Raw genomic sequence first — 23,621 nt, 5'->3', positions numbered from 1 at the left:
CACAGGATTATGGCTCAGTGATTATGGCTGAAATCGCCCGTGTGTAGGAGACCAGCGAGGAGACTGGTGCAGTAGTCAAGCCATCAGATGACCAGTGAATGAATAATAAGTAAGTCGCACTCCAAGAGAGAAACAGCCTGATGCCAGCGTTGTTGCGTAGCACGAACTGACATGATTGAGCCAGTGATAGGAAGTGAAGGGAAGTTTTGCTGTCATGGATGACTGTACTAGCCCCCCAACCTTGCTCCTCTGCTTGCTGTCGCTTGTCACGTGGTTGTGATGTCAGAGGTCCTTTAGCTCAATAGGATCTAGCAACTACCAATACTGGCTACTTTTGAATGTAGCTCAAAATGTTACACAGCTTTATCTTTTACACTGCAATTTAGAATTCAGTTTGAGCACACCCCACCCAAATCTAAAGGGCCCTACACACAGGGTGATATTAATCCATTTTCTAAGTGTTTTTACCTCATTTCAATAAATCGCTCAAAAAATGGCATAGAATCGCTGTATGATTCAAAAGTGCATCCCCCGAATCTGGCTGCAATTAATAACAGCCTCGCTGGTAAATACAGAGCACTAGCGCAGAACTCCGCCCACATAGCAGGCGGTGAGCAGGGCCTTCTGGGTGCTCTGAATCCACCCTGCCTCTCTGCCCGCCCGCTGACGTCACTCGGTGCAAGCTGCGGCTGGGTGAAGATGTGGGAGAAGACTCTGGGCTTGGTAAGTAGTTTTTTTTCCCCCCACTGTGCCACCAGACACATATCTCCTGCATCTAACATCGCACACACATTGTGATGTGTACGGATTTGCATATGTGTAGAAAACACAATTTTTTTATTTGCATGCATTTTGCTACTAACATTGCATCATGCTCAAAGGCATTTGCATTGGATGATGAAGGCACTCTTCAAATAAAATATGCTCTGTTGTTCTATTAAAACTACATATTCAGCAAAAACCCTTTCACTTCTCTGGCAGCAGTCCATGGAGTGTTCAACAGTTGTGAAGGACATGTTAGATTCTTAAAGGAACATTTTCCTTCTATGGGGAATACACATTAAATGATGTGATGCAAATGAAACTTGCTTTGCCCATAGTACAACAATATACAAGTTTTCCCTCTCTCACAATATCAGAGGCTTGAAAGGTGAATGACACAGAGGAGGAAATTTACTAAGATTGGACATCTATTTTAGATGGGATGTTGCTATGGGCAAACAATCAGATACTATTATCTTCTAGTATGTGCTAAATAAATAAGAAGTAACATAGTAACATGGTAGTTGAAGTTAAAAAAAGACTTGCATCCATCAAGTTCAATTAAAACAAAATTTCATGCAATTTAGACACCTGCTGCGGCCCGCGATAAAGCCTTGCCCCCGCAAATTGGCTCAGCCCCCTCTAAAGCTGGCCATACATCTACAGATTGATTGTCAGATTGGGCTGGTTGGAAACAGTTTTCCAGCATTTCAATACAAATGGGCAACTGTCATTTACTCTCATCCATTACCAGGATTTTGTTCCAACCAGCCCAATCTGACAATCGATCTGTAGATGTATGGCCAGCTTTACACCGCGAATTGCAGGTTAGGAATAGATCAGATACCTCCTTGCTAAATGTATACACAGCTGCTGCTGTGATTTCTGCCTAGCTCATTTCTTCCTTCACCCTCCAATCATTCCATGCTGATGCTGCCCACTAGAGGTTTAAGGTTTATTAAATTCCTTTTTTATTTCATTTTAATCTTAAACATTATGCATGTAAATATATATATATATATATATATATATATATATATATATATATATATATATATATATATATATAATAGGGCTATTTTTCAGCAGGCTCCAGCAGGAACTGAGGCCCTTATTCTTGTTCACTCTTTCTGACAAAATATTTCTAAAGGTGCCTACACACGGGGGCGGTTTTGTATAATATCGCGGGAAATATGGTCGCTAAGCGACCATATTGCCCACGATGGGAGTGTGCACCGGCGATATATCGCCAGGTGCGTGCTCCCGTTTTCACCCCTGTAGTGATCGCTGGTCGCAGAAACATGCTCCTGCGACCAGCTGATTACCACTGCCGGGCTCCCCCGGCAGTTTTTTTTTTCATCAGCGACCATCTCTGGTCGCTGATGAAAAGGAGAAACTGCACAATATATTGCTCAGCTATATATTGCTTAGCAATATATGGCTGACCAATATATCTCCCCCGTGTGTACGGGGCTTCAGATGGACAAAACCATGTGCACTGCAGGTGAGGCAAATGTAAAACCCCACCCAAATCTAATTATCTCTGCACAAGTAACACCTGCCTCACCTGCAGTGCACATGGTTTTGTCCATCTAAAGCAGCCCATACACGGTCCGTTTAACGGATCCGTTAGGGACTTAAACAGCACACATCGTGTCGGATCGCATCCCTAGTGCATGCAGTGTGCATGCACTGCGATCCGATACATGTGCAGCACATACTTTTTGTACCGTACTATGTTATGCGCGCATCGCATAGTACAGAACGGAGCCGTACACAACGGAGCGTGTATGGGCTCCTTAAGAAATATTTTGTCAGAAAGAGTCAACTAAAATAAGGGTCTCAGTTCCTGCTGGAGCCTACTGAAAAATAGCCCTATGTATGTATATATTCTATTATATTATATTATATGATATATATATTATCCCAAATAGATGTCACGGAACAATAAAGACAGACAAACGATCGTCTCCTTAGCCAACGTTTCAGGGCTTCAGCCCTTTTATCAATACTTAAAGAACATTTTACAATGCAGACATATATATATAGAGAACAAAACTTACAGTTTAGTGCGCCCATCACCAAGCCTTGCCTCCGTTCAGGTTCCGTTGACGTCATCAGTGTGCAACAGCAGAGACGGCCCGGCACCTCCCAGAGGCGCGGCTTCACCAAAGTAGTTACAAAAGGGATCTTTTTAGTATCCACCTTGTTTTTACTGGCTAAGAGTTGTGTGTGGGGTATTGCAAGAACTTCGGATTTCTGCTTTTTGAGGAGCCTATAATCATAGCCTCGTTCTAAGAACTTATGCACTACAACATCTAAAGCCTGGTCCAGAGATTCATGGTCACTGGTGATCCGCGCAGTGCGTAGCATTTGTGACCTAGGAAGGCCCTTCTTCAAACTAGGAGCATGGTAGCTACAGGGGTCTGAGTCGGTGAGACTTAAGGTCCATACAGACACAAAGATGTCATGTCGACGACTATAAAAGATTCCATGTATTTCACCTCCCTCAACGACCCTGAGCGATTTAGTGTGGTCGTGAATCGTTTGACATCGTTTACCTTTCAGCTTCAAATGACGGACGATCTCCGATGTTGCGCGTACCCGCGGATCGCTAATAATCACAGTCATCGTCCTTGCATGCAAGTCAATTTGTCTATGGTCATTTACATACATATACAACGATGGACAACCAACGACGGCAAGCGACCTAGCCACTCCCAGGACCCTCCCAGGCGCCATTTCCTGATGAACCCACACGTTGCTGTTTGCAGGACACGGCAGGGGTGTTTTCAACAGTAATTTGGTGAGTTGAGTGGTGCAGTGGTGGGGGTAGGGGTGGCTGCAGTGTACTACACTTTTTAATGGGGTGATCGCTGCCTGTTTATAGTTTTTTTTATGTTTCTGGGGGGGGGGGGTTGAGGCCGTGTGCAGTGGGGATAGTGTATATGGGTGGCTGGCTGGCTCTGGAGATATATGCATATTCAGGGGTGTGATGGGGATGGCTGGCAGAGAAGGGTTTTTTTTGTGTCACATTATATACCAGGACTGAGCTGGTGCCACATTATATACCTTGACTGAGTATAGTGATGGATGATGTGTGCTGGGAAGGGTGCTTTACAAGACTGATGTGAATGATATGTGTGCTGTGGTTGTGGTGCAGTTTATGCATTCAGTGCCTGGTGCAAACTGCTAATGACCGCCTGGTGCAGTTTATGCATGTAGTGCCTGGTGCAATCTGCTAATGGCCGCCTGGTAATTATTTTTATTTAATCATTTTGGCATTATTTTACAGACATGTCAGCTGAAATCACAGAACAAGACCACTGGACTGGATTCCTTGAACTGAACCAGTCCCATGAGTGTCTGTGGAAAATAACCTCCAAAGACTATGCCAATAAGGAGAAAAAAGTGAAGGCATACCAGCAGCTCATTGAATACTGCAGAGTTCGTAAAAGTCAAGCTGATTTGCAATGGGTTAAAAAGAAGATCCAAAATTTCCGAACAGTGTTTTTAAAGGGACACAAGAGAGTGAAGGAGTCACAGCATTCGGGAGCAGGGGCTGATGAAGTCCGAAGGCCCACACTGTGGTACTACAATCTGCTCCTGTTCACCCTTGAAGATGAGCCCAGGACGCAGTCTACGTGCTAGATGATGGGGGATATGCCCCAGGTAGTTGTTGGGGAGCAAGATGAGCTGGTAAGTACATATACAAAGGACAACATCCTACACAAGTTTTGACTCAACTTGACACTCCAGCTGTAGTTTAGTTCACATGTTAATTTGCACTGCTACAGTTTTTCTATTTGGCCATGCAAAAACTGATGCAGGGCATGCTGGAATGTGTAGTTCAACAATTGCTGGAGCGTCATGGTTAGCCATTACTGTCCAACACCATATGTACAGTCTGTCTAATTAATTTTTGTATACCTTTATTATAGCCTGCACCAGAGAGCGACCATGAACTCTCCATCAACGAGCCTACAGAGCCCGAAATTGTTGACGTGGAGCCATCTCCTCCTCCACCACCGCCTAGAAGACCTCGGGTTTCTGCACAGACTATGAGCTCTGTACCATTGTGTGCTGAGCAGTTTCTGAGACAAGTGGAGCATGTTCTTCAGAAGCCCCCAGATGAACATGAAAATTTTGGCATGAACATCGCCACTGAACTGCAGGCATTGGATCCGTTCCAACGTTTACGGTTTAAAAGCATTGTCTATGATGCGCTAATATGTGCTCAAAATGGAAAATTACCTGAGAGCTCCATATTACCATCACAGACTTTGCATTGGCCACCTCGCCCACCTCCAACAAATTACCTGCATTATCAGTCATATCCACCTTCACCAAATACCTCTTCACAAAACCACCAGTTTGCGTTGGGGGCCCACTCCCCACCATCCTCTGCTCCCTATAGTGCCTCAAGTAGTACCTGCTCAGCTTGGATGAGTGCCCATGCCACTCTACAAGGTGAAGAGCCAGATTTGTTGCATATGTGTGTTGATGTTCAGGAATGCATTTTAGTATGCCGATGGCTTTCGACTCTACGTGGGCCATGTTACAGAATGTACCCAGTTTACACTTTGTGGGGTATTTTTTTCCCACTGGTTGGGAAATGTAATACCCAAACTTGAGCCTGATTGTTAAGTTATTTACATATTCTTTGCTACAGGATTACAGTTAAAAATTGTATGAAAAATAATTCTAAAATTTTCATAAAGTTTATAAAAAAAACATTTTGATTTTTTATTTATGGTAAGGGATACAGGGTGAGTAGCTGAGTGGATGGGGTGAGGGGATAGGTGAGAGGACGGGGTAATTTACCTGAGTTGGGATCCCTACTGTCAGGACACCGACAGCCGGCTGCCCAACGGACACCGGCTAATCTCCCTAGTTGGTTCCACGACCCCAATAGGTGGAGAATAGAATATGTTGGGAAGGTAAAGAATAACCGTGCCTGCAGCGTGGCGAGCATAGCAAACCTGCAAGGGGCTTCGTTGTGCTCACCATGCTGTCTGAGTCTGGACAGTTGGGATCCCGACATCAGGCTAATGACTGTCGGGATCCCGACTGTTGGACCCCTATACCACACCTAGGTAATAGTTGTACATGTACTTGGAAAACACAATAATAAATGGCAAAAGTAATGGGAACACATAATAGCAAATGCATAAACTTTATAACAAACAACAATATCATAAAAAATTGGAACCATGGTAAATTGAAAAGGTGGAGGTGTTATATTTCAAAAAATAAATCACACTATGTCATCCTGCCAGTGCACTGCCCCCTCCCCATTAAAGTATGTAGTATACTGCTCCCTGACTCTTTTGGCCTCAGAAGTGGATACTGCTGTAGCCCCTGTACGTTGCAGAGCTGTAAATCCCTCTGCAAGTGTTTGGGTTGGTGGCTGAAGGTGTTCGGGAGGTTCAGTACGAGATGGGGGGTTGCGGGCCATTTTCTTTGTCCGCAGGGGATTATGCAGGGCACAGCACGCCAACACCACCCAGTTTATCTTGTCCATTCTTAAAGTGATGGCTGTGTGGAAAACTCTAAAGCGATTTACTGAGGATCCCAAATGCATTTTCCACTGTCCTGCGTGCTCGCGATAGTCTGTAATTAAAAATCTGTTTTTCATGTGTAAGCCCCCTTTTGGCATATGGCTTCATGACGTGTGATTGTAAGGCAAATGCCTCGTCAGCCACAAAGACAAAGTTCATGCCATTTGTGCACTGTGAGGATGTGGGCAGATGGAGGCTATCAAAAATTAGGCTCTTATAAAATAAGGTGTCCTTAAAGGACCCCCCATCCGAGGCACGGCCATTCTTTCCTACGTCCACATAGAGGAACCTGTAGTTGGCATCCACAATGGCCATCATCACTATACTGAAGTAGCCCTTATAATTGTAGAATAAGGACCCAGAATTGTGGGGTGGAATTATCTCCACGTGTTTCCTGTCAATAGCACCGCCACAGTTAGGGAAATTCCACTTGTCACGAAAATCATCAGCAACCTTGAGCCACTCTGCCTCTGAGGAGGGTAACTGCAATAGAAGAAGAATTTATTAGAAGGGGGAAAAAATTGCACCGGGTAAATGCACTATAAACCACATCTGGCACGCTAAACACAGTTGCACCAGGTAAATGCACTATAAACCACATCTGGCATGCTAAACACAGTTGCACCAGGTAAATGCACTATAAACCACATCTGGCACGCTAAACACAGTTGCAACCAGTAAATGCATTATAAACCACATCAGGCAGGCTACAAACACAGTTGCACCAGGTAAATGCACTATAAACCACATCTGGCACGCTAAACACAGTTGCACCAGGTAAATGCACTATAAACCACATCTGGCACGCTAAACACAGTTGCACCAGGTAAATGCACTATAAACCACATCTGGCACGCTAAACACAGTTGCACCAGGTAAATGCACTATAAACCACATCTGGCACGCTAAACACAGTTGCACCAGGTAAATGCACTATAAACCACATCTGGCATGCTAAACACAGTTGCACCAGGTAAATGCACTATAAACCACATCTGGCACGCTAAACACAGTTGCACCAGGTAAATGCACTATAAACCACATCAGGCAGGCTACAAACACAGTAGCACCAGGTAAATGCACTATAAACCACATCTGGCACGATAAACACAGTTGCACCAGGTAAATGCACTATAAACCACATCAGGCAGGCTACAAACACAGTTGCACCAGGTAAATGCATTATAAACCACATCTGGCACGCTAAACACAGTAGCACCAGGTAAATGCACTATAAACCACATCTGGCATGCTAAACACAGTTGCACCAGGTAAATGCACTATAAACCACATCTGGCATGCTAAACACAGTTGCACCAGGTAAATGCACTATAAACCACATCTGGCACGCTAAACACAGTTGCACCAGGTAAATGCACTATAAACCACATCAGGCAGGCTACAAACACAGTAGCACCAGGTAAATGCACTATAAACCACATCTGGCACGATAAACACAGTTGCACCAGGTAAATGCACTATAAACCACATCAGGCAGGCTACAAACACAGTTGCACCAGGTAAATGCATTATAAACCACATCTGGCACGCTAAACACAGTAGCACCAGGTAAATGCACTATAAACCACATCTGGCACGCTAAACACAGTTGCACCAGGTAAATGCGCTATAAACCACATCTGGCACGCTAAACACAGTTGCACCAGGTAAATGCACTATAAACCACATCTGGCACGCTAAACACAGTTGCACCAGGTAAATGCACTATAAACCACATCTGGCATGCTAAACACAGTTGCACCAGGTAAATGCACTATAAACCACATCTGGCACGCTAAACACAGTTGCACCAGGTAAATGCACTATAAACCACATCTGGCATGATAAACACAGTTGCACCAGGTAAATGCCCTATAAACCACATCTGGCACGCTAAACACAGTAGCACCAGGTAAATGCACTATAAACCACATCTGGCATGCTACAAACACAGTTGCACCAGGTAAATGCACTATAAACCACATCTGGCACGCTAAACACAGTTGCACCAGGTAAATGCGCTATAAACCACATCTGGCACGCTAAACACAGTTGCACCAGGTAAATGCACTATAAACCACATCTGGCACGCTAAACACAGTTGCACCAGGTAAATGCACTATAAACCACATCTGGCACGCTAAACACAGTTGCACCAGGTAAATGCACTATAAACCACATCAGGCAGGCTACAAACACAGTTGCACCAGGTAAATGCACTATAAACCACATCAGGCAGGCTACAAACACAGTTGCACCAGGTAAATGCACTATAAACCACATCTGGCACGCTAAACACAGTTGCACCAGGTGAATGCACTATAAACCACATCAGGCAGGCTACAAACACAGTTACACCAGGTAAATGCACTATAAACCACATCTGGCACGCTAAACACAGTTGCACCAGGTAAATGCACTATAAACCACATCAGGCAGGCTACAAACACAGTTGAATAACATTGCAGTTAAAACATGCAAAAAATGAAAGCATTAAAAGGTGTTGGAAGAAATCATCTATTTGGGGGTTGTACAAAACAGAGACTTTGGAAAATAAAACTATTGAATCAATGTGGCAATAACCAGATGGAGGGAAAACACTTTTCACATTTGGAGGGAAAACAGACAGTGCTGCAGCAGTGATCCATAACGTATGCAGTAACTTCAAAAAAATGAATTAACAATAGTGCACATCAGCAAACAAAAGGGGGTGCAGCATATCACATTCAAGGGTCAAAACATACAAAATAAGTAAATTGTTTTTACCTTGAAGTACTGCTCACGAAGGACAGTGTAAATAGCCTTGCAGGTCTCTGGTATAATGAGCCCTAAAGCCTGTGGTGAAATGACCGCTCCGAACTTCATATCCTGCAAGGACCTGCCGGTCGCCAGGAATCGCAGAGTGGCGATCAGCCTCTCCTCAGCAGGAATTGCCTTGCGCATCCACGTATCCTGCTTCTGGATGTGGGGCCTCACCAGTCCCAACAACTCCGTGAACGTGGCATCATCCATGCGGAGAAAATTTCAGAAATCATCTGGGCATTCTACACATACACTCTGTGTATCTCAGAAAGCAGCACCATGTAAGAGAGCGAATCCCTCTTCTGGAGCCACTTCTTTGACCAGCACGAACGAAACCTTTTCCGTCTCTGCGATCTCTCCGTGGCCGCTAACAAGGCGACTCCAACATACGCTGTCATCACTTTGAAACGATAAGGAACCATCGCAGAAAGATTCAAAGCACAACAAAGATAGCACTGCGGGAGCATTCAGCGGGTATAAATCCTGACAGAACTAGCACAGAGCATCAAATGCAGAGATTTGAAAATGGCTGAGCCTATTTATACACTGTACATATCCAGCCCACATTCCTGCCCATTGTTTTGGACATTTCTATGATTGACAGATAGAAAATTAGGACTTCAACGACCACAGATCGTTGAACATCGCTCATCGTCCATCACCCATCGTCCAGCATCGTTCTTTTGAATTTAACTGGTCGTTCACTTTCCCCTTCAAGGGAGATAGTAAACGATGGTCGTTAACGATGTGTCGTTCGTTACAGATCTTTGTGTCTATATTGGTCTAAAGACCTCTGGTGGGGGTCTAGATCGGTACTGGAACCGGGCAGGCTGTAGGCGACCCTTGTGCATATGAGCACGACAGTGCACCCAGAGTAAGAATCAGGCAGCAGGTAAAACAGGTTTATTGAAGGAAGATGGTACAAGCAGTTGGTAACCAGATGGAATGGTAAATGACAGTCACTGATAAGGTGAAACAGAACTACTTGCACCGATATGGATTCGATGGTGGAACATCGGATGGAGTGTGGTGTCCAGAGTATCGGACCAGGAATGCGGCGGTGATGAAGGCTGTGGAATCCGGATGGAACGGATGGAGACAGCGGAGGATAACCGGAGTATCAGTCAGGATCGATGGTAGAACATCGAAACTAGGCTGAAGCTGGTAAATGGATATGTGGCAGGTGGAATCACAGGTGATGTCACAGGGGACCTGGATGGCACAGGATAGGAGACCCGGCTTGGACACAGGTGATGGTGACCCCGATATCACAGGCGATGGTGTCCCCGATATCACAGGCAATGGTGATCCTGGATGGAACACAGGCGATGATGAGCCCAGATGGAACACAGGCGATGGTAGGCCTGGGTAGACACAGCAACCTGGAGCACCTGGATGGAACACTGCAGCAGGGAGAGAATACCAGCAGACAAACACTTGCATAGCAGGATGACAAATGAAGCACTAGCAATGAGATGAGAGCTCCCAGGATACTTATACCCATGGCTTGGCCTGGATTGGCCGGGCAGGTAACCTGGGAGATCAACTCATTGCCGGATTGGATGAACCAGACATGTGACTGACAACATCATGGCAGCCACCATGTCTGGCTAAGGCGGGAAAGTGTGTTTGTAAACACACTGACCGACACGGAGGCGCACTGCGCTCAGGATGCCGGCTGTATCAGGACTTGTAACGCAAGCTGAGCCTGTGCAGGCACTTAGCCGGTAAGAGGGTTTGCTTTAATACCCGGATCGTGACAAATACTTTCCCATAGACAAGAATAGGAGCATCTCATTTACTAATGGCCCATTTCAAAATAGAACCACGATGGTTCCAAAAATCATAATTTTAATAGAACCATCAGAAGACGTTCTATTTTTTTTTTCTCATTTGGAATTGTCTGAAACCTAAATATGATAGGAAAAAAAACATGGGAAATAAGTATGTGGGGCGTTCTGGCTGCATAAATCATGGCTTATAAAGGCACAGCAATGCTTAAAACAAATTATGGTTATGCAAATTAGCCCTGGAATGAAGGTGTTTGTGAGTAATAAAAAAAAAACACGTGGTGCAGATGCACACTCCATATTATTAATCAAAATCAATCAATAATAGAGGTTCTTGGTATATTCATTGGCCAAGAAATATTTGCCTTCACGGTGACCTCATTTCTGGTGGGTCCCTAATACTATGTTTGAATCTGGTGCGTGGAACCCCAAAAAGGCCAGCATAAGCCAGTCACCCCAGGGCAGCACACAAGTGAAAAACTACGCTATAAAAGTATGTTAATAAGAAAGAAGCAGGAGCTAGAGGTTAAAAAGTGTAGTGCTAATACCAGTGCATGTGACGATTTTGCCAATAGGAATGCGTCTGTATCATTTTGATGATTTTTAGTACATTATCAGTCGGATTTTGGTTTTATTAAGGGTGAAAACACATTTAGACCCATATGCGCGTTATCGAAAACAGAATGGAACTAAAAAATGGGCTCTTGGTAAATGACCTATTTTGGAATATAGTCTATTTTGTTTGTTTATATTTTGTTCATATGTAGAAGGGAAAGGTCACTGTCTGCTCACATTCTCGCTACCTAGTTTTTTTTTTGGTACTTGTGTATTATCACGGCGCCCATCGCATCGCAGACCATAAGGCATGCGATGCGATGTTCCGCGATGTCCCCCGATGTCATACAATGTTAAAATTGTATGGCATTGTATATGGCATACAATGCAATGCGATTATAAATTGTATAAGCACCCTAATGGGGGCTTACAATGTTAAATGCACCCCCACACCACCCCCACTATGAACGTGAACCTGAAGCATGGTGTGCGCAGCGAGCCCGCGAGGGGCGGCGGTACGCGTCCTCCGACCTTTTCATACCCCCACTATCCACGTCGGCATGGAGTTGAATTAATATACCGAGCCCGAAGCATGGTGAGCGCACGCGCATTACTTCACAAGTATTATGCGTCCCCTCGTGGGGCTCGCCACACTATATAAAATCAACGCCATGCCGACAAGGATAGTGGGGGTATATGATGCGTACCGCCGCCCTTTGCGGGCTCGCTTTACTCGCCACGCTTTGTTTGCCGTTGATAATAGGGGTGCATTTAACATTGTAAGCACCCATTAGGGTGCTTATACAATTTAAAATCGTATAGGGGGCTTAAATCGCATCGCTGTGCATCGGGTGTATGGCATGCGATGCAATGAAAAATCGTGCGACTTAATATCGGGGGCGCCGTGATAATACACGAGTACGTTTTTTTCTGCTGCACAAGAGGGAGAGCTGGCGATGTCAGTGTAATATGGCTCTGACGGGTGGAACATAGCGTCGACAAAAGGCATCCTTGGGACATGGCTACCCTGGTATACGGTCTTTAGGTCTACATACACCTAAGATCGACATGCATTGGGTCAACCAAAGACGGTCAACATAGGATTAGGTTGACAGGGTCATTAGGTCGACAAAAGCATTCGGAAGGTATACTGTCAAAAGGTCGCCATGAGATTTTGGGATGTGCCAGCGGTATTTCATGCTCTACCATTCACAAGGGCGTGAAGGAAGAATAGAATAGTGTGCCAAGCATAGCCAGCGCAGTGAGCCATGGGAGGGAACGCGGTGCACCGATACAATGTCCATGTCTACTGTCTCGACATTCGGAACCAAAGAAAAGTGGTCTTGACTACCAGGTTTGCTCTTAAGGCCCCCATACACTAGTATGACTTGTCCTAAAGACAAGTTGATCCCAATTTCCCCCGAGCTCCCCAGGAGGCTCACTTACGATTTGGTACTTGATGTGTCATTTTTACATGCAATAAATCCCAGGGAGCTGCGAGGGCAGGAGATTTTAAAAAAAAAATGGTGAGCGGCTTGGCGGCAGTGGAGTGTCCCGGGCAGCAGAATTAAAAAAATAAACTAAATTCAAGAGGCCTATCTTTTTTTACTTTTTTACCTGCAGCCCGGCACCCGTTGCTGCTCGGTACCCACTGAGGCTCCCCTACCCCTCCGGGTGCTCAGAACAGCCCGGCACCCGCCGCTGCCCGCCCCACCAGTCACCTCTGTCAGGCCCGCCCGATGTACCTGTACATAGTTTTATGCCAGTGGTGTTTCAAAAAGCACCTGTGCTGTGCCGCTGATACGATAGATTTTATGTGCAGGACGTTCAATCTCCAGGGTTTGACCTGATGTGCACGGGATCGCGGAGGGGATGTCAAACACATGTGATTTGGGCCAATTTCTTGGCCCGATCCGCCTTTAGCCGCCCTGTATACACTGTCAAATAAAAAATATTGCAGATTGCTCCAATCTTCTTATATTAAGTGGGAAGTCCAGGATCAGAACATTTTGTAGCTAATGGAAGTGGGCATGTAGGAGGGCATGGTATGTTCATGTGTGTATGTATATGTGTGTGTGTATAATATGTAAATGTATGCATATAAAACACTGTTATTAGTACACTTGCTTACATCAGGGTTGCCAACTTTTAAAAGCTCCTCTTTGGGAGAAGTCCGGAGAGGAGACTTTCAGCAGGAGCTCAGGGGGCAGGGCTTAAACTTGACATCATTAAGCCCTGCCCCCATGAAGGAAAGTTACTTAGTTTGCCTATCTCCGTGGAGGGGGCGGGGCTAAATGACGAGATTATGAAGCTTTAGCCCCACCCCCTCCCCGGAGATCTGCAGACATAAGGTAATTTAAACGCAGCAGTCAGGGGCAGGGGGGGGGGGGGGGGTCCCCCAGAATCCGGGAGGGTTGGCAACCCTGGCTTACATTTACATAAATCATAGGCATATGAGATCCTAGCTTCCTAACAGAAATGTAGAATAAATCATTCCTAAATGTGGCGAGTGTTGGGTTCCGGAGCAGGACAGCTAATCCTTAACACTCAGGAAACAAGTCAATTTATCAGCAGATTCAGGACAAGTTAAATTCATTAGCTGTTCAAGACAAATGCAGCTAATCAGTTGATCCTGGGAGATCCACCATTTACTGGCATTTCCATACAAACCCGCTATAAGTATATATCTTATGGAAAAAATGCCACAATGAATTAATATTTATCGAATGCTGGAATATGCGTACAGAAGTTTGAAAGCGAGAGTTACATGAAAATGCTGTATAAATATCGGTATGCATAAGGAACAATTACACCCTGCAGCTGGGTGTGTTTGTCTAGGTGCTAAGATGAAAATAAGCTGTCTGGGTGGATTTATTGGTGTTGGCTCTTCATATCTCGGGTTATTGCCGTGATAACCCTGGAGCAGTTCATACCATACTTGCCTACTTTTGAAAACTAGTTTCAGGGAGATTATAGTTGGTAATAGTTATAGAATTTTGCAAAGCGGGCGTGTCATGCTCCACCCAAAGGTCGTGACTAGTTTCATGTATGGAGAGACTGGGAAAAGAGATTGTGATTGTGGCACCTAGAAGCGTGGGTGTGTACTGCTACATCTGAGAGGAATTTTTTTAAATGACATATCCAAATAGACAAGCCCCAGAGCAGTTAGTAAGAGCTACTATACTTGGTAAAGTGCTGGGAAATGGTTCTGATGATTTAATGTAAATGTATCTATCTCTCATTCCTTCCCCCCCCCCCCCCCCCCCAAAAAAAAAAAATATAACAGTGTAATGTGGGCTAGGTGAAATGAGGGAGATTGCTAGACTAATGAGGGAGAGAGGGAGATTGCTGCTATTTCAGGGAGTCTCCTGCGGAATGCAGGAGGGTAGGTAACTAAGGTTCATACCCCTTTTAAATTGAAATGCCGGGTTGTAACTGGAATTTAGTATACAGGTCTAACCTGGGTAAAACCTGGCTGATATCCCTTTCAGAATGGTGGCTGGACAAAAGCATTTGGTTGCCCACTGAAGGTCGACATGCATGAAGGTCCATATGACTGAAGGTCGACATGCATGAAGGTCCATATGACTGAAGGTCGACATGCATGAAGGTCCATATGACTGAAGGTCGACATGCATGAAGGTCCATATGACTGAAGGTCGACATGCATGAAGGTCCATATGACTGAAGGTCGCAATGGATTAGGCAGGGTTGCCTACCCTCCCAGAATGGCCGGGAGGCTCCCGAAAATTAAGTCCCCCTCCAGGCTCCCCGGCGGCAGCATTAAACTTACCACAATTTGCGTTTTTTGTCGGGGGGGGTCTAAATATGCAAATCAGGCCCATTTAGCCCCCACCCCCTCCTCGTAGACCCGCAAATTGCAGGATTTTCATAACTAGGGTCGGGGCTTGATGATGTCTACATCAGGCCCCACCCCCAAAAGTGCTGCTGACAGTCTCCTCTCCGGTGTTCTCCACTTTAAATGTAGGCAAGTATGGGGTTAGGTTGACACAAGCATTAGGTCGACATGGGGTTTTTCACTTTTTTTCCCTGAATATTGACACAGACACTAGAAAAGTGACCGCTGCACTTGCTATGCTTCGGGCACGGGGCCTTGCTATGCTCAGCACATTACTTTATTCTCCAACCACACCCTAGTGGCTGGTAGGGCATGAAATACCGCCTGTCAGCACATGTCGGCTTACATTTTTTTTTTAAACCACACACCTTTTGATTGCTGACCTTTCCCATGTGAACCTACTGCTTGTGTCACCCTAATGTCCATGTCAACCTAACCCATGTCGACATTCATGCATGTCGACATTCAGTCATGTTGACCTTCATGCACGTCGAACTAATGCTTGTCGACCTAGTGACCGTATCCCATTGTCGGGTCAGTGACATTACCGCACAAGTGACCAGTGCCGGCACTAGGAGATGAGATCAACACCTAGCGCCGGCACTCTTACCAAGCTAGCTGGGTTGGACTCCCATGTCACTGGACCCTGAGTTAACCCAGGAATGGCTCAGTGGAAAAGGGTGATCACAGCAGTAACACAGGTTTTCAGCGACAATGGAAAAGGGGTATTAAGGGAATAGGGATAACCCGGATGATGTCATCTCCAGGACTGGTCATGTGTGCAGTATCAGTTGGGTTGCAACCAGTTCGGACCCGTATACAAAATTGTCATGGAAGCATGTGATCTACCTGCCAGAGGCTTGGCAATAAATGGGGAGTCTCTGATTCTATCTCCATTTCTAATGTTCAAAAACACTAACAAAATAGCTAAGTAGCAAAGAGCTTAAAAACAAAACTATTACTGCATTAGCTTTCAGCCCACTCTTATCTAATTGTCTCACGTTGTATTGCCTGATTCTAGGAACTCTTTCTGTGTGACTCTCCTGGGAAGGCAATGTTTTATGAGATGACAGAGATATTGGTAAGTCTCTTTTCCTTTTAATTAGACAACATCTTATTGGCAGATTTGCAAAGTGACATGAAAACAGTCGAGAACACTATACAGGGTCAGAATTTAAGATGTAACAGTACTAAAATGCTTGATTTTGTCTAAAAACAGTGAATAAATGCACTATGTAGGCCAATTATGATAATGGCCAAAACATCTTATAAAACATACTGATACTTTTAGCAAAACCATACTTGCCTACTTTTGGAAACTAGTTTCAGTGAGATTATAGTTGGTAATAGAATTTTGCCCAGCACCCCATTGAAGGGGCATGTCATGCTCCACCCAAAGGGTGTGTCTAGTTCCATATATGGAGAGATTGTGAACATGGCAACTAGAAGCATGGGTGTGCACTGCTACATCTGAGAGGAAACTTGTAAAATTACTTATGTATAAATGTAGATGAGCCCCAAAGCAGTTAGTAAGAGCTACTGTACTTGGTAGATTGCTGGGAAATGGTGCTGATGATTCAATGTAAATGTATCTATCTCTCATTCCTTTTTTTCCCCAATGTAACAGTGTAATGTGGGCTAGGTGACATAAGGGAGATTGGTAGACTAATGAGGGAGAGAGGGAGATTGCTGCTATTATAGGGAGTCTCCTGCAGAATGCAGGAGGGTAGGCAACTATGAGTAAAACCATACTAATTCCTAAATTAGATGAACCTGAATTAATTCAAATATTAAGCTATTTGAAAAAAAATATATCGGAACAAAGTAACATTTCTCCTTGGATGACAATCCAGCATCAGAAGGATTATAAACTTTTTCTATATCTCCTAGAGCAGACATGTCCAAACGATGGCCCTCCAGCTGTTGTCCAACTACAAGTCCCATCATGCCTTACCACAGTTTTGCTATTAGGGAATGCTAAAACTATTGCAAAGCATGCTGGGATGTGTAGTTTCACAACAGCTGGAGGGCCATAGTTTGGATATGCCTGTCCTAGAGCTACAAGATATCTTCAGTCGCCTTGCCATTTGCCATTGAGAAGGCGTTTAGGGGCCGATACACACTTGCCGAGCCGTTCGCTTCCTGACAGGGGGGGTACGGAGGCAGGCAGGGGGTGGTAGCATGGGAACGGACAATGTTTTATGGGCGTCCCCAAAAAAACCCTGAGCATTTCTCTGGGAACGTTGCCTGCGTGGCTGACGGTTTTTCGGCCATCTCCGTCTAGGATAAAAGTCGGTTATTCAATGAACAAATTTTTTATTTGGATTTTTCATCCGGGTGGTGGCATGCAAGGGGATGTGTTCTCGTACACATCCCCTTACATGCTAGCAGAGGGATTTGGGAGGCAAGAGGGGCTTCTAGCCTTTCCTCTATATTGTGTATTGCAGTATGGATGGTGTGATGCTTACCTCTCCTTCCTCACAGTGCTAAGGTCATGGCTCTCTGTGTAGAGTTTCAATAGTCTCTTTCATGGGGTTCCTATGGGTACTTTGGTTTCCTCCTACAATATAAAAATATACTGGTATGTTAATTGGCTCCAGACAAAATATTTAACCCAGGTGTGTGTACATGTGTTCAGGGCAGACTAGCTAGGCCAAGTGAGTCTTATCTACCATCAAATTCAATGTCTCTCTGGGGTAAATGCATTATCTGCAATTGGCCGAGATGTTCTAAGCCTCGAAAAGTGATAAAATGGAGAGTGATAACACCCCGGCCAATCAGCTCCTGCAGTACCTGTCATTTTGCAAACACATCCTGTAACATGACAGTTAGAAGCTGATTGGCTGGTGGTTTATCACTCTCCATTTTATTCAAGCTTAGTAGATCTGGCCCATTATGAGGTATAAGTGTTATCAGCACGTTATGTGCACTGATACAGCTTCTACCCCATATATTACTGTCCACCTGTGTGCTAAATAATAGGGGCAATATGCTGCCATCATTATCCTTAAGATACGCTGGGAAATGTATGTTATGCAGATACGCCGGGCAAGGTATGACCGCTCCATTCAGTTTTGGCTGCGGTGGCTGTTGGCTCCAAGCTGCACAGGACATCTTCCGGCTGGAAGGAAAGACAGCTCATCAGCACTAGGTAGATGCACTGTGGATGTGATGGAATGGCTGGAGAGTGGAGTTTTTACTCCCACCTTTTGGCAAATAACATCCTATATCTCATCGCTAACGCTTCCTGCTTTACCTTGGTGAAGTTAAATATTCACACAATCCAACTTCTTAGATGTGGAAGGTCCATACACACTGGGCGATTATGCCCAGCGTGTATGGACAGCGATGATTGCTATACACACTGAGTGGCTTTCCCCCTGCGCAGTCAGCGGAGGGTGGACGGCTTTGCATAGCGCAGAGCTATGCAAAGCCGTCCTCAAAGCCGCTCCTCTGCTGGTAATACCAGCAGAGGAGCGGCTTTCCTGGCGATGATGCGGTAGTGCGCAGCAGCGCTCATCGCCAGGCGGCTTTGAGCTGAAAGCCGCTCAAACTTTCTGTTTCGAGCGGCTTTCAGCTCAAAGTTGCCCAGTGTGTATTGGCCTTAAAACCATAACATTCAACGGTTTGCAGATAGATAACCTACTGTTATGTTTGTGATCACTGTGTGCTGATTCTATCTCATAGTGTGACCTGATGCATTCACCACGGCTTAGCCTAATGGCATTTAACACTTTTGTTTTGTCAGTGGGACCAGCCGGGTGCTCTGTGCTTGGTGTTTGATGTCACCAGTGAGACCTCTTTTAGTAACTGTGCGAGGTGGCTACAACGAGTGAAATCTAAGACCACGAGCCCTCACCTTCCCGGTTGGTGACCATCTATTACTTATTCAGCCTGTCTGATTTTTTATCTATGATTTGACAGCAATCTGTTATGTTTTATTTATGTTTTATCTGCTGTCATCCTTCTGAGATGTGTTTTGTGCCTCTGGCTATAGTCTCTTCTGCAGCGTATTTCTACCCTTCCTTGTGTGTCTCCTCTCATTCGTTTCCCGTTATGTTTGCAACACCCAATTTCTTCACATTGTAATCATTGGTCCTGATCCATCTCTTCTATACTTCTACCCTTTGTCTTCATATTCCCTGTTAGGGGTACTGGTGGGGAATAAGACAGACCTGCCAGTCCGCAGAGTGGTGGAGAAGATGCACGCTGAAGAGTGGGCAGCAAGCCATGGACTGGAGTATTTTGAGACATCGGCGGTAATTACAATCTAAGATAATAGAACGTAATCTTGGCTGCCTTAGGTATAAGACCGCTGTCTATCCCAAACACTGCTTTACCTCGTTACTATACCGAGAGGAGCTTTGTCACCTCTCCAAATCCACCTATTTTCCATCAATTACTATTGTGTTTGCAGACTGCATTATCTGACGTTATTGTCATTCTCCGTTTTTAGAATATGTTAATACTAAGTAACTTATGAAGCAGGACATTTATGATGGCATACACAGTTACTGTATATATGTCTAGACTTCTCTTTAAAGTGTTTTTCAGTGTTGATCTGTTTTCCCTTATTTCAGATGCGGGGCCTGATTGGTTCCGGTTGATAGATCTTCAATAGGGATGGGGAACCTTCGGCCCTCCAGCTGTTGTTGAACTACACATCCCAGCATGCCCTGCAACAGTTTTAGTATGGCCAAATAGCAAAACTGTAGCAGGGCATGCTGGGATGTGCAGTTCAACAGCTGGAGGGCCGAAGGTTCCCCATCCCTGATCTACAGCGTCTATGTAGACAATCAATAAGTCAACATTCAGTAGGTCGACACAGACAAAAGATTGAAATCTATTGCATGTCGACCTTTTGTCAACGTTGACCTACTGCATGTCAACCTTTCTCATGTGTTGACCAATAGTGGTTGACCTATTAACTGTCTATCTAATAATCCACACGCATTTAGATGTGGTTGGAAGCAGCAGCGGTGCTCAGATACAGTAGTGCAGCAGGAGGAGCCTGGTATAAGTGGACACCTCCTGCTGCATGAACGTGTGATCCACTGCTGTGTCCCTGTAGGCAGCATCTGCTCACCTGCAACACCATAAGCATGACCATGAGGTCATGCAGGCCGGCCGCCGCAGCTCCACCTAGAGGCCATAACATGAAGACCTGCCTCAAGCCTCCATTTTTGAAGTGCTTGCTGACTTTGCCATGAAGCAGCCCCCAAACTGCTGCAGGCTGTCAATAAGTTGGCATCTCCAGCCATAGTGACATGCACAGGCGCTGTACGCGTCCATGGCATGCACAAAGTACTGAACATCATGCACAACATACAGAACATCTTGTGCAAAGTACTGGACATCGATACTTTGTGACTGTAACCACAGATACGTAGGGACATGAATAAGCCCTGTGGTTACTCTTGCAGTTTATGAGAGCCTTTGATCAGGTGACAGCTTCCTATAGCTCACACATATATACACGTATAGAACACAACATGTTTTCGCACACATTTATATACATAATTGTGTTTAGTTCAATCATCTAAGGAAAAATAAATATTTTCACAAATTAACCAGATTTTACTATTTGTAGTTTTTTTTTATGGCTGTTATTTTTTGTTTAATGCATCTAATGTTAATATTGATCCAAAAGGTTGATTATTTTTTAAATATAACCCCCTTCCCTGTGTATGATTTATTAGATACTCTCTAATAGAAATGCTGTAAGGCTTATCATAGGCGTGCGCAGCATATTTTATTATGGGGTGCACTGTCAAAAGGGTGTGTGTAGCACCACCTATTGGGCATGTCTAACACAGCCAATCAGACATGTCTACCATCATCTATTGGCAGTCACTACAATATAAAATGTCTCTCAGCCACACCATAATCTCCTGCCTATGTCAGTCTTAATCTTCTAATTGCTCCGTGTAACAGTACGTGCAAATAAGGTATGCAGTGATATGACAATGGTCTAGCACAGTTAACAATGCAAAACACACATGACTATATTGAATGACTGATTATTTGGCGCTTCTTTAAATGGAATACAGTTCTAAAAAGCAAACGTCTTTGGTAAAAGGTATTACTGGTATTGCTAGCGGCAGGGAGGTGTTCATAAGGGTGGGCGCACAGCATTAGAGGGTGTCTGTACACCCCTAACACTCAATGTGGGCACGTCTATGGTGCTTATGATAAGCAGATAGGTCCAGATGACAGGCCGAAGACTGCCTATACCTGACGCTGCAGTAGTGGTAAATGCTATAGATTTACAGAGTGTATCTACTAAATTACATTTTTAAGAAAACCATCAAATTAACATTTATAAAATATCCACAAACTAGATTTGGCTTTTTAAAAGTGTGTGCAAGATGTGCACTGAATGACAATAACGACACTTGCAATCAATGGGTGACAATAGATGGGAGTTGGTATGATAGCTCATGAGGGCATAGAAGAAAGGAGATGAATTATAAGTCCTGTAGTCATCGTCATGATTTTCCTTGAGTTAGTGCACTCTTTGTGCATGCAGAGCAGATTACATTAACAAAAGATTTTCTTTGATCTTTCCATACGCACTACTGGGTGATGTGATAAGGGCAAAGCTATTATTCCATATCAAGGGTCATATCATGCCTGAGATTACTTCTTACTACTCCTCACCTGTATGTGGTTACGAACCGCCACTGACCACTAGAGGCCCCTCAACAGACTAAATTACTCCTTTGTGTGCTAAAAGATGTAATAATTGAAAGTGAAAGCAATTTTTGCAGGGACACTCATCCGTTTCAAACTTGTTGGATATGGAGAGATAGAGATGTGAATACAGTGATTGGAGGTAGGAGCAGATAGAGAGTGGGGTGGAAAGTTTGTGCGCTAAAATCTGTCACCGCTCAAAGTGAAAGTAAAATCTGTCACCACTCAAAGTGAAAGTAAAGTCTGTCACAGCTCAAAGTGAAAGTACATTGTAGAAACGTCATTTTGGTGGGCTTTTTTACTTGTGTTCCTAAATGAACACAACACGTCTAGTGACCCCATGCTCATTACAATGGGTACAACATACAAGGTTGATCTCTGTGATCTTTCCAGAAAAGTGTAAATCTAGATCTGGTTATTGCTGCATACCAACTACATGGTTATATTGCAGGGCTGGTGTAAGTTTATTGGCACCCTAGGCAAAACGGAAATCTTCTGACCCACCCCTTGCAACCCAACACTGCCATCAATATCCACTTTCCAGACCCTCAAGTGAAAGTGTGGAGGTGACATCTTAGACATTCCTCATTCACCATCTGCATTAAGTACAACAAAGATGTCTTCCCTGGAGACATCCATACTTTTGTGATAGGCAGACTCTGTGGTGCCCCCTCAGATCCCGGCGCCCTAGGCAGCTGCCTAACGGTTGAGCTGGCCCTGTTATATTGTTATGTGATTGAGTTGAACATCAGTTTTAATGCTGTCAATCAAACTTACAGTGGTCTATTTTATTGCAGAAGGAGCTGGAAAACTTCGATCAACCATTTCGAGCACTGGCAAAGTCATTCCATCACATGTACCAGGAGCGAGTGGAGAGCTTTAAAAGCCTGCTCTAAATCCATTATATCACTCTGGAAACTTGATCAGTAGTGGTGGAATGTCAGTCATGAAGATAGTTGTGCACCACCATCATATAGGCAGGCTGCTACCTATGGTAGTGGAATGTCAGACATAAAGATAATTGTGCACCACCATTGTGTAGACAGGCTGCATCCTATAACACAGTTCATGAATGCACATGAAAACATGTTTATTCATATTGTGAAAATGTTTTATTACTTCTAACGGACACGTGTTATTCAGATTTGTTTATTGAATTAAAGAATTGTACGGCGTATTGACTGTATAATGTTCACGTGCTATATTTTTGGAAACTTCATATATAAAATCTTTTACTGAAAATGTGGTTTTCTTATGTTTCTTCAAGTTCCACTAGTGCCATAGATCACATCTGTGGATTATACCGGATTGTCATCTGGATGACCACCCTTCTTGTCATGTCATAGTAATACCACTGTGTACGCACACCATCTATGGAGTAGGGTGATTCTTGATTGTACTTATATGCATTTTCCAAACCTGATGTGCTTTGTAGCCGAACACTAGGTACAGATGTTGTCACGCTCATCGTTGCCGAGCCAATCGCCACATGCGACTCCTGTGGCGATTGGATCGGTGCTGCCGCCATGTTCATGCATCTACTTCGTTGACGTGGCTTATAGAGACCCATTAAGTGGCGTTATCGCAGTGTGGCTATTC

General features: G+C 44.4%; 2 protein-coding genes across 2 annotated transcripts in view; both read left to right on the top strand.

The window, feature by feature from the left end:
- The window catches only part of IFT27 (intraflagellar transport 27), a 53,228-nt gene extending 29,964 nt beyond the window's left edge, over positions 1–23,264 (top strand). Inside the window, exons 4-7 of the mRNA XM_083156348.1 lie at positions 16,351–16,410; positions 19,078–19,195; positions 19,479–19,588; positions 22,820–23,264. Of these exons, the coding sequence (XP_083012474.1) occupies positions 16,351–16,410; positions 19,078–19,195; positions 19,479–19,588; positions 22,820–22,918 (387 nt within the window). The 3' untranslated portion in view covers positions 22,919–23,264. The remainder of the gene's footprint in view (positions 1–16,350; positions 16,411–19,077; positions 19,196–19,478; positions 19,589–22,819) is intronic.
- On the top strand, positions 2,136–7,124 carry LOC146027006 (uncharacterized). Its single transcript, XM_083158024.1, has 3 exons — positions 2,136–3,568; positions 4,058–4,461; positions 4,704–7,124. The coding sequence occupies exons 2-3, from the start codon at positions 4,414–4,416 to the stop codon at positions 5,394–5,396; spliced, it is 741 nt and encodes a 246-aa protein (XP_083014150.1). The 5' UTR covers positions 2,136–3,568; positions 4,058–4,413; the 3' UTR covers positions 5,397–7,124.
- Positions 23,265–23,621: the final 357 nt, after the last annotated feature.

This window comes from Crinia signifera, chromosome 8 (assembly GCF_055691185.1).
Source record: "Crinia signifera chromosome 8, ASM5569118v1, whole genome shotgun sequence".
In the NCBI taxonomy this organism is placed as follows: domain Eukaryota; kingdom Metazoa; phylum Chordata; class Amphibia; order Anura; family Myobatrachidae; genus Crinia; species Crinia signifera.
Note: the sequence above shows the minus strand (reverse complement) of the source record. Positions and strands in the feature narration are given on the sequence as shown.